The sequence below is a fragment of the Carassius carassius genome, chromosome 28 (genome assembly GCF_963082965.1).
Source record: "Carassius carassius chromosome 28, fCarCar2.1, whole genome shotgun sequence".
NCBI lineage: Eukaryota > Metazoa > Chordata > Actinopteri > Cypriniformes > Cyprinidae > Carassius > Carassius carassius.
In genome coordinates, this window is record NC_081782.1 from 12,546,697 (window position 1) to 12,563,986 (window position 17,290).

The 17,290-nt window shown below is 43.9% G+C and overlaps 1 protein-coding gene across 2 annotated transcripts in view; it reads right to left on the minus strand.

Moving 5' to 3' along the window:
• Positions 1-17,290, minus strand: part of smtnl (smoothelin, like) — a 32,298-nt gene that overhangs the window by 2,721 nt on the left and 12,287 nt on the right. For both annotated transcript variants that reach the window (XM_059514364.1, XM_059514362.1), the window contains 6 exons: positions 9,409-9,490; positions 2,267-2,524; positions 2,116-2,178; positions 1,956-2,022; positions 796-939; positions 581-704 (listed from right to left, as the gene is read on the minus strand). In XM_059514364.1, the coding sequence (XP_059370347.1) occupies positions 581-704; positions 796-939; positions 1,956-2,022; positions 2,116-2,178; positions 2,267-2,524; positions 9,409-9,490 (738 nt within the window). The remainder of the gene's footprint in view (positions 1-580; positions 705-795; positions 940-1,955; positions 2,023-2,115; positions 2,179-2,266; positions 2,525-9,408; positions 9,491-17,290) is intronic.

Here is a 17,290-nt window from a genome sequence, read left to right on the forward strand (position 1 = left end):
ATAATAGTTTTCTTTGAGAGTCTGCAGACGTGCTTGTGGCTGTCAGAGCAGATGTTTTATTGTTGTCTGGCTCTTATCTTCATATGCTGGAATTTTCTGTACACCTCATCATTTAATGGTGTTCATTTTTCATCTGTAGCAGGCAAATCTGACAGGCTCAGACGTTGTCTGTCACTGAGGGAAATGGAAACCGTCATGCGTGTTGTCAGCTGTCTGCTCTGCTTCTCATGTTTACGTACTGTTCTCTGTTGACTCTAAATTAGGCTTGACCATTACATTACTATCTCTAACTAAAGCCACATGGGCCGGTTTACAAAGCTGCACTAGAGTCAGGCAGAATATATGGAACACCACTACCACACAATGTTAATTCACTCTCTTTTCAATGCTAATGAAGTTGATACGTTAAAGCTATAATGGAGAGAATAACAGAGAAGAATAGTATAGAAAGCCCTGTGATGCATGACAATCCTAATCAGCTTGAAGTGTTGTTAACCCATAGTTTTAATACACTATATGCGTGCAAGGCCCCCTTTTTCAGGTGATTTCAGATATATCCCATGATGCACGAATGTCTTACCTGGTACCCAATAGTCTTGGATCGACACCATTCCAGAAGAATCTGCTTGATACTGCTAGCACTGGATACTCCAAAACTCTGAGAGCGTTTCAGCTTTGGTTTGGAATCCACAGGCTTGGGTCGACTTAGTTGGTAAAATCAATGCAAGAGGTTTTTTTTTGTGTAATTCAGAACATGAAAGAAAAGTTGCATAAACTTGCAGATGATTCCATTACCTGTTGTTCTCAGAGTCTAGCCTTTCAAAAATGGACCTGCGAGCCTGGGCTCCAATGTTTCGAGGTAAAGTCTGGGACCTCACAAGCTCCCGTCTGCGCTCAATACCTCCACCAAAGGATAAATCCCCTGACATATCCACATTCCTGATACAAAGAGAAAATGATTGCCCAGAAATAATTTTTGGCAACACTTCATGATAAAATTATTTATGCAAGTTTTTTTTTAATAGATTTCACAGTTGTGTGAAGGGTGTAGGCTTGGTTTGAACAAAGCCAGGAGACTAATATAGTCCCTATAACCATTTTAAATGACCATTTTCCTAATTTATTTTTTACTAGGGACACTGTCTCACCCACAGATGTGTGGTAGACAGAATCACTTTTAATTAAATATGTTACATATTTAAAAATAGTTTATAAAGGGAAACAAAATATGTTCTACAAATAAAAACACAGGACAGATAAATACAAAACTGAAAGCACTTTACAATAAATAATTATATATCATGACCTAAAAATGTAATGCAAAATTTTAAGTTAATGCTAATTTATACATTTACTACTCCCCATTGTTATTTCATGTTTGTTCTCAATACATCATGTTACTTTAAACAACTTGAAATGTTAAGAAATGCTTTAGAATACAATTTGTTTAAAAGTTTGGAATCGGTATTATATATATATATTAATATGTTTTAAAAGAAGCCACTTATGTTAATCAAAGCTACATTTATTTGATAAAAAAAAAACAAACAGTAAAAACTGTGATATTGTGAAATGTTATTACAATAACGGTTTTCTTTATATATATATATATATATTTTAAAATGTCATTAATTTATTCATGTGATGGCAAAGCTGATCTTTCAATTGCCATTAGTTTAGTCTTGAGAGTCACTTGCTCATTCCATACCTTTACTGTCACTTCTGATGTGATGCATCTTTGCTGAATAAAGGTATTTTTTAAATGGCAGTGTATATAGATATTAACATTAACCAAGATAAATAAATTATATACAAATAAATAGCTTGTTCACGGTTTATTATAACTAATGTACTACAGCTAATAACAAATGCAACCTTATTGTAAAGTGTTACCAAGACTATCTTGCTCAGTGTAAACCTTTATTTGCACTTAGACATATTCACACTCGACTCACCTGTCTGTACTGTGTGGGAAAAGCCCAGAGTAAGTCACTGACTTGGCTGGAGTCGAAGATGCTTTCTCTGTAAGACAAAACATGTAGCAACTCAAACAATGAGACAGATAAAAGCACTGCTGTATATATGAGTCACAGAGAAAGGTTGAATTTCTCCTACCACTAAGCCGTGGAGAACCCATAGTCCTGGCAGGAGTTGGAGCCCATGTTTTCACAGACGATACTGAAACAACATGACCAACACAAAATATAGGAGATGACAGCGAAAGACTCATCTGTAGCCTCAATTTGTGAAGTTGTAATAGTCATACCTGCATGAACAGGAGACTCTAGTTGTGGCTGGTTATTACTGGTGACCGGCTGACTGTTTGACAGTGAATCTGTTATGGCTGATGGCGTAGCTTGCATTGGGCTACCAGGTGACTCAGGACTTTTCATAACTCCTGAATCAGCAACTTTGGTGGTTGCTGTGATTGGCATGTGTGGCATCGCCATCGAAACAGGGCCTGAGTGCTCCTGTGACACACTGTTGGGTGGTGAATTTCTCCTCAAAGGTATAGTGGAGTTTTCTGATTGGATAGATGATGGATTGTGGTCAATTAGTTTCAACTGAAGCAGTATAATGTGCCATTCATACTAAGACCTATTTTTAGTTTACAATTATGTTATATTTCTTCTTAGTGCAGTCTGCAGTTCTGTTCTCCGCCACATCAAAGGTTCAATCACTTTAAAGTCGTGTGGATTTAGATTTTTATTAAATCACTAGTTGGAAAAAATCTTTCTCACAGTAATTCCAATGCTATATTTTTGTGTGGTTATCGACTTTTATGGTTGTGGTGTGAGGATCACTTTTAGTATATTGACTGTTCTGTTACAGTACATATCCATGCAACTTTTTAGTTGAATTTTAATTATATTAGCTACATTATTTTCACCTGAATTTACTTTACCTGTCTAATGATGTGTGTTTCTGCTGGAATAAATTTAAACAACAGTCTTTTAAAATTTTCTATTAAATGCCATGTTTATTGAATTGAGTAGGGCAATTTATGTTTTGCACTTCAGAATTCCTGTTAAAGAAGCATAGTGAACATCAATGCTTCCAGGTTCTCTTACGAGAGCTCTCTCGTACTGCGTCTTAGCTAAGACGCTACGGGAAAAGTCTCTTTTCACGAAATACTGAAGCAAAAAATTATCCTTAATTTTGTATTTTTGTAAAGCGCATTTGCAGCAGTACACAGCCATAGGCGAGACGGCTCGTTCACTCATTGGCTTGTTCTGCGGCAACTGCACAGCCTATCGAGCGCGGGCTGATGCAACATCAGACCAATAAGGGCGCTTCTTGCCACTTCCCGCCGAAACGGGTGTGGCCCAACCTATAAAAGGAGATCGCCCTGCGACACACACTCGTAAAAGAGCTCGCGTCTTTTTTAAGATGCCTTCCTGCGGCTCGTCAGAGCCCCACTCAGCGAGGGAGACCGGTACGTCATCTGTGTCTCCTGCCTGGGTGAAGATCATGCAGGGCTCGCTCGCTGACGGCGGATGCCCCCACTGCGAGCTGTTGCCATGGTGACTCTGAGGACTCGCCTGGCCTTTTCCTCTGAGCCTGCATTCTCCGCTGCGCTGAGGCGCCGTAAAAGCATCGCTTCCAGCGGATTCCGGAACCGTCTTCAGCTCAACCGAGCTCGCCGGTTCGCCCTGCTTCACCGGCCCCCCCTGCATCGCTTCCCGGTGGGCAGCGCCCGCTGTTTGCCGGCGCGTCGTCCGAGGAAGTCGATCTCAGGGCCGCGTCGGGGGAAGAGGACACGCGCTCTCTGCTAGCTTCGGGCAGTGAGGGCTGGGCGAGCTCCGAGGATCTCGCGCCTTCTGCTAAGAAGCCCAGCAGACGAGCTGACATCGAGAAGGAGCCGGGGCGAATGCTCGTGTTGGCCGCGATGAGTCTCGGCCGCGAGTGGTTTGCACCAGCGCCCCCCCTCTCGTTCCCGGCTGGATGGTATTTCCCTTTCGGATGAGCGTACTTCTCAAAGCCCGCCTCATTTCTTCCTGAGCTTCACGAAGAGGTGGCTAAGGCTTGGAACGCTCCATATTCAGCACAAACTCGTTCCGCTGTGGCCGGGCTCTCACCTAAGCGCGCCGCTGTTTCAGTTTCCAGAGATTGTGACTGTTTCAGTGTTTTTTGCAATGCGCAAGCCTGTACGGTTGCCCGCTTGCCTGCACACGAAAACCGTTATCACGGCTACCCAGATATTTCCCGAAAAAGGTGTAATTTCTGGTGTCCCGGCCACGGCCGATGGTGCTATCAATGTAGTGACGATGCCCACTGCTCAGTGCCCATCTCCACATATAAGCACAGCCCTTCACACAGGGCTCACGCCCATAAAAGCGACTCAAGTCGATCACGCGCACTACATAGTAGACGTGCCCACTCCTCAGTGCCCACAATCACTTTGTCACACGCGTCATGTGGTTTCTGTAAAAACGAAACCCGTGCACGTTCGTCCGGCCACGGCCGATGGTGCTATAAATGTGGTGACGATGCCCACTCCTCAGTGCCCATCTCCACATGTAAGCACAGCCCTGCACACAGGGCCTGCGCCCATAATGTCGACTCAAGTCGGTCGCGCACACTGCATAGTAAACGTGCCCACCCCTCAGTGCCCACAATTACTATGTCACACGCGTCATGTGGTTTCTGTAAAAACGAAACCCGTGCACGCTCGTCCGGCCACGGCCGATGGTGCTATAAATGCAGTGATGATGCCCACTACCCAGTGCCCATCTCCACATGTAAGCACAGCCCTGCACACAGGGCTAGCGCACATAAGATCGACACAGATCGGTCGAGCGCGCCGCATAGTAAACGTGCCCACTTCCCAGTGCCCACATTCACTATGTCACATACGGCGCGGGGCTTCTGTAAAAACGAGGCCCGTGCACGTACATTCTGCACAGGCAGACAGCGAGTTGAAAGTGGTAAAAGTGCACACATGCAGCCCACGGTTACTCGCAGATATATCGAGTCCCACGGGACCCGCTCAGCCTCCCTCCAGTCGGTTAAGCACCGGAACGGGGTCGAGGAAGAGCGATCTGCCCGCTGTGATCAGCGCGCTCCCCGCCTCAGATGCGCAGCACACTCGAGCGCCGCCGTTGCCCAGTCAACAGAGCGCGTTTCGCATCCAGCCCTTAGCCATTCATGCAGATGCATGGTCAGTGCTTCCAGGGGTTTCGGACTGGGTGCTAGGCATTATAAAGAGAGGCTACTCGCTACAGTTTTCTCGACGCCCACCGCGCTTTTCAGCGCACGTCGAAACTACGGTCAAAACAGAAGTAGCACACATACTTCGGGCCGAAATATCAAAACTGTTGAGCAAAGGGGCTGTAGAGCCTGTGTCTCAAGCTCAAAGCGAGGGGGGGCTGTACAGCAGATACTTTCTGGTGCCCAAGAGAGACGGGGGTCTCAGGCCCATACTGGATCTAAGACAGCTGAACAAGGCATTGATGAAACGCCGTTTCAAAATGCTCACGACCAGGAAGCTCCTCGCGCAGATTCGCAGAGGGGACTGGTTCATGTCAATAGATCTGAAGGACGCGTATTTTCAAATACAGATAGCGTCAAACCACAGGCGATATTTGAGATTCGCCTTCGAGGGCCAGGCATACCAGTTTGCAGTCCTGCCATTCGGCTTGTCCGTAGCTCCTCGTACGTTTACGAGGTGCATGGATGCAGTGCTCGCTCCTCTCAGACTCAGAGGCATACGAGTGCTGAATTATTTGGACGACTGGCGGGTTCTGGCCCGATCACGAGCGGAGCTCGTGGACCACAGGGCCGTTTTACTCGATCACCTCGAGAAGCTCGGCCTCAGTGTCAATTGGGTGAAGAGTTCGCTGAACCCCAGTCAGACGATCCTGTTTCTGGGTATAGTTCTGAACTCGTGTTCCATGACGGCGCGGCTGTCACCACAGCACGCGATGGGCATTCAGCGTGCAGCGAGTTCTTTCCGCTGTGGCGCGACTGTGTCGCTCAAACACTGTCAAAAGATGCTGGGTCTCATGGCCTCAGCATCTCCGGTTCTGCGGCTGGGCCTGCTCCGCATGCGCCCCCTGCAGTTCTGGCGGAAGGCTCGGGTGCCGCGCAGAGCGTGGGCGTCTGGCCGGCTGCATTTCAAGGTCGATCAGAGCTGTGTTGCGGCTCTAGCACCTTGGACAGCGAACGGCTGGTACCGATCAGGTGTAAGCCTGGGGACTTCCCCGAGTGTGAAAATGGTGTCGACGGACGCCTCCACTTCGGGATGGGGAGCGCTGCTCGAAGGCAGACCGTCCTTTGGCCTATGGTCAGAACGGGAAAAGCTCCATCATATCAACTGCCTGGAAATGCTGGCAGTGGAGAACGCGCTGACGCACTTTTGTCCCCATATCAAGGTTCACCACGTCGTAGTCCGTTCGGACAACATGTCCGTGGTGTCCTACATGAATCGCCAGGGCGGTCTCGGGTCCCGAAACCTGTGCAGGCTGACGGAACGCCTCCTGATTTGGGCTCAGCGCAACGTGCGCTCGCTGAGAGCAGTGCATGTGCCTGGACTGCAGAATCTGGGTCCAGACAGGCTGTCCAGAGGCAATGTTCCTACGGGCGAATGGTCTCTACACCCGCAAACAGTCCGGCTGTTGTGGGAGAGATTTGGCATGGCGGAGGTGGACCTCTTTGCGTCCCACGAAAACGCTCACTGCCCCGCGTTCTTTTCCAAGAACGAAAGCGCGCTGTCACGGAGATGGCCGTGCTGCCCGCTTTATGCGTTCCCTCCCGTCTCCCTCCTTCCGCAGGTGATAGAATGGGTGAGAGAAACGAGATGTTCAATACTGCTTGTAGCACCTCTTTGGAAGAACCAACCATGGTTCCCAGATTTGATGCAGTTAGCAGATGTCGCCCCGTGGCCGGTACCATTGAGGAGAGACCTCCTCTCGCAGGCCAGGGGCTCGATTTGGCACCCTCAACCGGAGTTGTGGTCCCTCCATGTATGGGCACTCAACGGTTACTCGCTGATCTCACAGTGGGAGTGCTAAATACCATCACTCAGGCTAGAGCTCCGTCGACACGACGTCTGTATGCCTCGAAGTGGTCGGTGTTCTCCAGCTGGTGCATAGCTCGAGGTTATTCACCCCTTAGTTGTGAGGTGACGGAGGTCCTCTCCTTTCTTCAGGAGCTGTTGGATAAGGGCAGAGCCCCATCCACGCTCAAAGTTTATGTGGCTGCCATCACGGCGTTTTCTGAAACGGCGTCCGGTCAGTCAATAGGAAGGAATGATTTAGTCATCCGGTTCCTCAGAGGAGCTAGGAGGCTGAATCCTCCCAGACCTCCGTCAGTCCCTATGTGGGACCTCGCGGCGGTTTTGGAGGCCTTGAAGGGTCCCCCTTTCGAGCCTATCCAATCGATTAGCCTTCAGCATCTGTCGTTCAAGACAGTATTCTTGTTGGCTCTCGCTTCTGTGAAGCGTGTGGGTGATTTGCACGCGCTCTCGGTGAGCCAGTCGTGCTTGGAGTTTGGGCCCAATGACTCAAGAGTCATACTCAAACCTAGGCACGGTTATGTGCCGAAATCCCTCAACACACCGTTTCGGGCTCAGGTTATTGCCCTGTCTGCCCTGCCGGTGTCAGGGGAGGATGGAGACTCGAGTCTTCTTTGCCCTGTCAGGGTTTTAAGAGCTTATGTGTCTCGCTCTGCTGCCTTTCGGCAGACGGAGCAGCTATTTGTCTCGTTCGGTGGGCGTTCCAAGGGAATGGCTGTTCCGAGACAGACTCTATCCAGGTGGATAGTTGACGCCATAGCGTTAGCTTACGCTTCCAGGGGCCTTCAGTGCACGTTGGGCGTCAGAGCACACTCCACAAGAGGCGTCGCCTCGTCGTGGGCGTGGTCTACTGGGATCTCCTTGCAGGATATATGTATGGCGGCAGGTTGGGCCTCGCCGTCTACATTTATCAGGTTCTATAACCTGGAGGTTCCCGCCTAGGCTGCTGTCGGTATAGACGAATCAGGGCCCTGAGGGGAATTCTGAGTTCACGAGCGCTATGCGCTGCCGACTGTTATATGGGCAGTATTGCGTAAGACCCGCATTGCCACATTGGTCAGGCCTTGCCTCGGCTGTGTGATGTCATATTGCCGCATCTACGGATGCTGCTAGATATGGGACGGAGGGCTTTTTCCCTTTTCTGTCCTGGACTCTCTGTGAGTCCCTCAGGTGACTGTGCACTGTAAATCCTGGGCGTTGCTTCAGGTTTATTGGTGTGTGATCCCTGCGCGCACGGCGTTTTACATTGGGTTCCCGTAGCGTCTTAGCTAAGAGGCAGTACGAGAGAGCTCTCGTAAGAGAACGTACTCAGTTACTAAACGTAACCTCGGTTCTCTCTAGAAGAGCGAACGAGTACTGCGTTCTCTGCCGTGCGCACGATTCACTCTGGTTCGCTTCGGCGATGAAATAAATCAGGTGAGTCAGCCTTTTCGAGCTCCTTTTATAGGTTGGGCCACACCCGTTTCGGCGGGAAGTGGCAAGAAGGGCGCGAAGCGCCCTTATTGGTCTGATGTTGCATCAGCCCGCGCTCGATAGGCTGTGCAGTTGCCGCAGAACAAGCCAATGAGCGAACGAGCCGTCTCGCCTATGGCTGTGTACTGCTGCAAATGCGCTTTACAAAAATACAAAATTAAGGATAATTTTTTGCTTCAGTATTTCGTGAAAAGAGACTTTTCCCGTAGCGTCTTAGCTAAGACGCAGTACTCGTTCGCTCTTCTAGAGAGAACCGAGGTTACGTTTAGTAACCGAGTACGTTTTTTCATTGCCTTATGAGATTTTATTTTTATTTTTATGGCTGATACCCTGGTCAGTACGGTGGACCAGTAATGCACAACACAACAAAATCTTCCCAACACAATAGAATTGCCACCACACAATGCATAGGACTAATTACGTTGTGTTGTGGCTTGTTTTCATTTTGTTGCGGCTTGTTTCTGTTGCGTTTTGCTAATTTTGTTGTGTTGTGGTTTGTTTCCTTTGTTTTTCTGATTTTGTTGTGTTGATACTTGTTTTTGTTGTGTTTCGCAAATTTTTTTGTGTTGTGGTTTGTTTGCGTTGTTTTGCTGATTTTGTGTTGTTACTTGTTTCTGTTGTGTTTTGCTAATTTTGTTGTGTTGTTACTTGTTTCTGTTGTGTTTTGCAAATTTTGTTGTGTTGTTACTTGTTTCTGTTGTGTTTTGCTAATTTTGTTGTGTTGTTACTTGTTTCTGTTGTGTTTTGCTAATTTTATTGTGTTGTTATTGTTTCTGTTGTGTTTTGCTAATTTTGTTACTTGTTTCTGTTGTGTTTTGCTAATTTTGTTATGTTGCGGCCTGTTTGTGTTGTATTGAGGCTTGTTTCCATTGTGTTATGACTTGTTTTGAGTGGTTTTGAGAAGTAATTATGGGTAATACCTGTTGAGTATAAGTGTCCATTCTCCAAGCCTTGGGAAACTGGTGCTGGATCCACTTCAATGGGCTCATCTCGCTCAACACTCTGTTAGAGAGAGAAGCAGCACTTATGGTTAATCTTTAAAAAGACTAATACTTTAATAACACTGTTCAATGTATGTTTATATTCATTTCAGAATTAATATACTTGTTTTTAAATACTGTTCATTATATGTTGTAATGCCTAAAGTCTTCTGCAGCATTTAAACACGATTGCTAGACAAATCGTTTTTTTATTGATAGCATTTTTTGGTTATCAATAAATTGGTTATATAAATAAATAGCTTTTAAACAGGCCCTTAAAAAACAAGTATCTTTCTCAAGAGGCACAGTCCCAAATTGTTAAGCACCAAAACAGGGTAAGGAACATGAGACACATGATGTGATTATCCAATAAACGCTAATCAGAGACATGAAAAGAGCCAAAGTGGCTTCAAATGAGTTCTTCAGAAGGTCACATTCTGCTCAAGCAAGTGAATGATGTAATCTAATCAAAGACATTTGATTGATGAGTTCACTATGAAATCACTTTGGTGTCCAGTGATGTTTACAGAAGCCTAGTCTCTTTTAAAAATAAATCAAAACTCCGGATCAGAGCTGATGTGGGCCATCAATAGATATGGCTGCTTTGCCGGTCTATTTTAATCTTTAATAGCCACTTGTGCCCTCTATGCACTCTTCTGTCTGACCTAAATGCAAGAACACATGCTAACATAAGTGCCTTGAAGTTACACGCTGACACATGAAGGTCACCGCCTTGCTTCATTTCCTTCAGACCTCAACCATCAAATACTTATACAGATACAGATGTTTGGCCTCGGCTGCAATGAGCTAACCATTATAAAAACAGATTGCCTTCTAAGAGGGTGGTGAACTAGTTGTTTAAGGCCTGGAAACAAACCAAACTAATGACTGTGCATGTTCAGTTGTCTCTTGCACTGTCATTAATTACCTGGCAGCTTATCAATGGGCTTTTAAAAGCTCCTTTGTGTGTAACCTGACCCTCACTAGTACATGCAAACACATGATAATATGCAAACAAATGGGCCGTCATGCATGGGAAGAGCTCATTTATGAGTGCAAATACAAAAACACAGAGATTCAAAACTAGGCACGCAATCGATGCATTTTAAAAGAGAAATAACTTTCTAGTGAGACTCAACGAGTAACTGAACTGGGGGCCAGATGACATCACATCTAAAGAATGCTGGAGGGGCATGCGGTTGGAGGGGGGCAGCTGCCTGTCCCATTGAGAGAAGGAGATAGGGGGAGACAAAATTCACCTCAAACAAAGTGTCTCTCTAGGGGATATCTGCAGACATGTGACTTTTTAGTAATATGGAACATGTATTATTCTGTTTTCGCACAGCCTGAATTTGGAAAAACACTGCCTACAGCCATTAAGGTTTGTATCTGAAATTCCTTCCAAATGCATTGGTTCAGACACTATTTTGGCACAGAGGTCACCTGCTGCTCAGCCACTGGGCTAAATTAAGAGGTGTAGGGGGGATTCTAACCACAACCATCTCATGTTCACTGAACTGCATGCACTCACCCCAGTTGCTCTTTTTTCCTCCAGAAACAACACATTCCCCATCCCAGAAAATGCGTCATTTCATTAACAGAGAGGAGCAATAAAGCAAGTTCAGGAAATAGGGAGGTGAGACAGAACATGTGGAAAAGCACTTTAGTCTAAGGCTGCAACTAACAACTATTTTGATAATCAATGTTCTTCTTTAATTTATCAATTAATTACACTGCTATAGTAACATGACGCTTTATTTTACTTTTATTTTTCAAACCTATTAAGGTACTATCATTATAATTATTTAGCTGTTCATCCCAACTTTAATCTTGAAAGAATGATTTATTCACAAATCTGACAATGCCATCAGGTTTCGGAGCAAATCGGTGAGTTGCTGGCCTCAAAAGAATGACATATTCCCAGATTGGACTTTCTGGTCTCAGATAGATTATTGAATCGCTGACTTGATGACTGATGAAATCACATCAGCTGAATTGAATCAGTGATTCATTCATAAATCGGATATAGCCACTGGGTCTCAGATCAAGGTTCAAGCAGATCATTGAGTAGAAGGGGTGATGAACTGACTCTGAAGTCCACTTACAATGTTATCAAGATTTTTACATCAAAATGAGAAGAAATAGGCAATTTTCTGTCCTTTTTTGACCCTCATTACACCAGAACACTCTGTTTGAATAGGCGTGATGGATTGTAGACTCTGAAGTAAACGCCCACTGCTATGATTGACTAACAGTTGTGCATGGTTGACAGTCTACGTCCTTCACAGATGGATGCTGCTGTGATTTAGGTCAAAAATACATAACTCATCAAACATGTAATCAAAAGTTAATGTTACTCACACTTGTGGTGAGGCATTTCTGTCAGATCCAATATAGTCGGAACAGCATTGTCTTTTACTTTCAATCTTTTTGAAAATCTTGTCTGGAAATGTGCCTTGTTTGTAAACGAATCTGCGGTCAAATTCACAAATGAATGAATGTTATTAATGTCAGTAATATATTATAGAAAGGAATCTGTGATTCATTCAGATAACGGACATAGCCACTGGATCTCAGAGCAAGTCTCAAGCAGATAATCGAGTCATTAATTCAATCAGTCAAATGGACATTGCTATCTAATCTTGAACAGATCATTGAGTTGTTAACTGCTACAGTCAGTCAAATTCAATGCCATTGCTGTGTAATGGTTCAAATGATTCGTTTAAAAGACTATTTTCAATATCAATTATCATCAACATGGCAGTTTAGTTGTTCAGCCCAATGAGTCCTCTAGTCCACACACAAAAGGAAAAATAAAATTGGTCAGTCTATCCTTCTGTCTTCAGGGAGGGTCACTCGTCTCCTGTTACGTACTGTTCCTCCATGACTGAGGACACTCAAACAGAATAAGGGTGCTTTTGACAACAGCATCGTCTCTCAGACTATTCAAAACAGACCACTAGAGGACTAAATGCAGCCCCTTCAGAGACACAGTAATCACTCCTGCAGGTGAGAAGACAAGAAAAGGCATTGAGGAGTCTTCTGCCTCTAAATGCGGTTACTATGTACAGTCCGCACAGACAATGGACTCCCCACACAAAAAACCTTTCATGGGAGTTTAAATGTCCCTCTATAGCAAAATAAGAATTTCCCCAGCATTCTGGCAGCCTATGTGCAATGCTGGGGTGCATAAAGGAAGATTTTTTTGTGGATAACCACAAGGTTGTATTTTATATAATCTCAGAGTGATTTGATGGTGAGTGAAATAGGAGTTGAGCATTGTTACTGCAAGAGCAAACAGAGAGCTGCTCTGTGTATGATCGCAGAGATGAATGCCAGTTTTGACGAAGAGCTGTGTGTGTGCACATCTGATTTTAAATGTATGTAAGAGGATATTCTTGCCTCAGTGTGACATTTGAGATTCTTAGAACGTTGTGGTGGTGGGGGAATGGAATGGCACATAAACAACAATAGAGGGCATGTTTGTGGGAGAGCTCTGGAGGGTTCAGAGGACTAATTTCAGCCCCTGTCATTCAAATCCTACAGATAGCCAGCTTTTACAAGGCCCTCTCTGGTATTAATACGCCATGCTGATAGTGCTATTTATATTTTCCAATGTAAAAATAGCTTGGCTAACTTTTGGAGCAGGAGGGTCATGATCAGGAAAAGCGGAGTTGATGCTATTTAACGCGTAAATGTAGAGTATGAAAAACAAATGAATCATTCATGACGAAAAAAAATATTTGTCCCCCAATTTAGCCGATAGTAATTTAAGGGTTGTTTTTCCTGCTGTTAAAAAGTCAGAGAAAGGTAGAGTCTATAAAGCTGAGACAGATAGGGATGGGATGCCTGGTTTGTGAGGGTCTTTGCTCTGTAATTTCCTTCACAAACTCAAGTGTTTGTGAAGAAAGAGGCCCAAACACCTGTTTTTCGAAGCACCACAAAACCCACAATTTCTATCTTCTGACAGAAGCAAGAATGGAGGGAAAACCTGTAAAGAGGCATTTGAACACTCAACAGCATGTGAACTACTCGAATTCCTCCTGATTTCTCAGGGAGTGTCTCATTTTCACTCCTACATACTCCCACATTCACAAATGTAAACTGTAAAAAGATTTGTTGTCCTCCAGGCCATATAAATTCAAGCCCTTAATCTGACCTTCTAATTTCATTTAATTGGTGAAACAAATGTAGTCAAGTTTACCACCTGGTATTTTAGTTTAGGTTGCCTAACAAAACATTTCTACACCTCTTTGGTTTTCCAAAACACCCTCATGGTAGGAAGTGCACATGAAACTGAACTGTACATAACTCATCTATAAACAATCGTGCGTGTTCTGACGCAGGAGCTCCTAGAATCTTGAGAAACTTCTTCAGATTAAAACTACACGACCATGCAGCGAATCCACTTCAACATGATTCACTGCAGCATGATTGATGATTTGTAGCCCAGAGGGACTCGCTACATCTACAGCCCCACCTGCAGATGGAGAACACAAACCTGGGCAGAGGTCAAACACATCAACTCAAATGGACCATGTCAGGAGTTTGCACCCAAAATCTAAGAGCTTAACTTGTTTAAGACTTTCTAGCACCATCTAAGACACCAATGGCCTTGGACTCCAGTGACACACATGTGAAGTAATGTGACTCCATATAGGGTGGATAGGCAAGGTCTTAACTAGAACTTTTTCACCTAGCTTCTCCCAATCTTGGTCCTTACGCATTCCTAAAAGGTGGAACAATGGTTCCTGAAGGGCAGTGAGGTCATCCCATAAACACAGAATTATTAACCTGTAACCACGGAGATGAAAATACATGGCATTGTCTGGAAGTAATTAGGAGAGCCAGGGGCAGCATGGAAGCGGCTGGATGCCTTTCTCTAGCCCCCCATCCACAATCTATTCTCTCTTTTCCACCCTCCCTTTCGCATTCCCTCACTCTTTACCTCTTTCTCGCCCACTCTTTCTCTTTCTCGCACTCCACTGTATTAATAGCTGTGCAAAGGGTTTTTTTTCTACTCCTCCTTCTCTGCCAGGAATCTGTGCTGGACATGGAGATTGAGGCAGGGCAACGGGAGGAGATTAAACGAAAGATCTGTTCCATTGTGAGTGATTTGGCTTCAGGCCAGCGCCGAGCTGAAAACGTTAAACATATTTCACACAAACACATGCAAACAAACACATGCTAGAATGTTCAAGTAAGCTCCTTTAAACCTCCTGCCAAAGCGTAAAATAATACAAGCGCATTTTTATATGCATTTGCCTCATAAATAAAGGCTTGGAGTCCAGCAGCTTCGCAAATGTGGACGCTTAAGTGAATCTTTGCAAACAAATGCTCAGCCTTTAAGCCTTTGGAAGCCTACTTGGCTACCTGGCAGGCTGTCCAAATCTAGAAAACTCCCAAAATCAAAATTTAAAGCCAAGCATGTCAGATCAAACGACATTCCTCTGGGCTCCATGTAACCGTTTTACAAACAGCTCCACTTTGGCAATATTAGATGGGTGAAAACTAGATGTACTGGCACTCTGGGTTGAGGCAAGTCAAAGTGGGGAGGGCGTTTCTCACCCTGCCAGAGCCAAACGTGAAAAAGCTCAGCAGCATGGGGTTTATATAGAAGGAAAACGTTTCCCACTACAGATGTGTGGTGTGTATAAACATGTCACAGAAGGCATAAATGTTTATAGTTATGTCATAACTAATTGTCAATGGTTCTTTGCCAGTTTAAAACGTCTTGATTGAAAAATACTTGCAATATGACGATCCACAGAAAAGATAGACATGAAGATGAATCTTCTTAAGCCCCTCAACAAAAATCATATACATATTCATGTGTTACCTACTTCCTAAATCAAATTTACATCATGCAATTTACAGTTTATTAACTTTAATAATACATCTTGAAATATGCAGTCTTCCCAGTGAAAAAAGTAAATTGCAACTGTTCTTAAGGCTAGTTTGACTCAAGAAAATTATGCAAATCCTGCTAGTTGCAACATGCCTAGTGGATGATTTTAATTCCATAATGCAGATGATTCAGTCTCTCTGAGAAGATGTGCCGAGTGACTTTTGTTACTGAGATTTCTGAAGAAACCCATTAACAAAGGGTTTTGATTTTATCAGTAAAAAGAAGATGAGGTGAAATAAGTGCACCATGACAATAATTAAAAACATACTGTTGATGAATAAAACACTGCAAATATTAATAATGCACAAATAATTTTTTTTTAAGAATTTTGAACAGAGAATGATTATCATTAAACTGAGGTGCTACATATTTAATGTATAAAATGTTTAAATATATTTTGCATATGTTGCACTAGCTCATCAATGTAATTTAACTAAACTAAAACTAGGTGCTATTTTATCTGAGTAAAATTGACTAATATAAATCAGTATAACTTGATGAAATATTGACTAAAGGAAAATACAAAAAGTCAAAATACAAAAACTATGGCTAAAACGAAACTGTGAAACATCTAGAGAACTACTACAAAAAATAGTAAGGCGAGAGATTTGTGAAACCCACTGTCAACTAGTTTAGCAAAACGAATCACTAGAAGACAGCTGTTAATATCTGCTCTGATGCCATTGCTAACTTCAAGCACTATGAAGAGCAGCTGAAAAAAACAATACAATAAAAGCTTCTTAGACAAGGATCCGGAGGCCAAATCCAGGCCAGATAATCTCCATTATTTGGGATTGACAGCATGAAGCTAAAAGGAAATCGACTGAGTTTATGTCTAATACTAAATATTTGCAATATCTGTTAGCGTATTTGTGTCTGTGTGCACCTGCGTGTGTCTATATCCTTTCTCTTAGATTCTGAGCACGCTTTAACAGAGTTAGCACATATAACACCTGTGCAAATCTTATCTTCCTCCCAATCCAATCTTTGCTCTCTTCCTCACATGCCCTGGAGATGCACATCAGAACACACACTCACACACACACACACACGACTCAAAGTGTCTGACTTTTACAATGCAGTGACTATGTTGAGTCACAGTAGAATCAAAGATAACCCACTGACCCCAAAAAATGTATTCACATCAGCAGTAATGGAGGGCAAGAGGCTTTATGCTCGAGGCCAATGCACGCTGTGCAGTGGGACCAGGCTCCACAGGTGCGGTTTCCAGCCAAGCACCTGTCCTTCAAACCCAAGAGTATCCAGAGGAGTTCAGCAGTGCTAGATCTACACCACATCCCGCTGAATAAAGAAAGTGTGTCCTGGGTGACTCACCCAGTGTACTTCAAATGAGGCAGAATCTCGACACAATGGCCCATTGAAACCGCAGAAATGCAGCAGTAATTAGTAACAGCAGTGCAGGACTCCTCTGTGGAGACAGCACACAGTGAGGGCAGAGCAAAAGCATTTGCTGGTCGCCTGAACTCTGGACAGGAAGAGGAACACAGGATGATACAGTTTTGACAGTAAAGTTGCAGAAAAACATATATAATGAACCTGGCATCTTGTCATGAGTAGTTGTCATATATATACTGTATTCGATCGATCGATCGATCGATCGATCGATCTATCTATCTATCTATCTATCTATCTATCTATCTATCTATCTATCTATCTATCTATCTATCTATCTATCTATCTATCTATCTATCTATCTATCTATCTATCTATCTATCTATCTATCTATCTATCTATCTATCTATCTATCAGTTGTTCTCGTTATTGCCCATCATCAATATTTCTATCCATCCATCCATTCATCCATCCATCCTCTAAACCTTGAACAAGTTCAATCTTATCTTTTTAATGTAATCTTTGAATTTCAACTAATTTTAAATCTACTTCTTTACACTG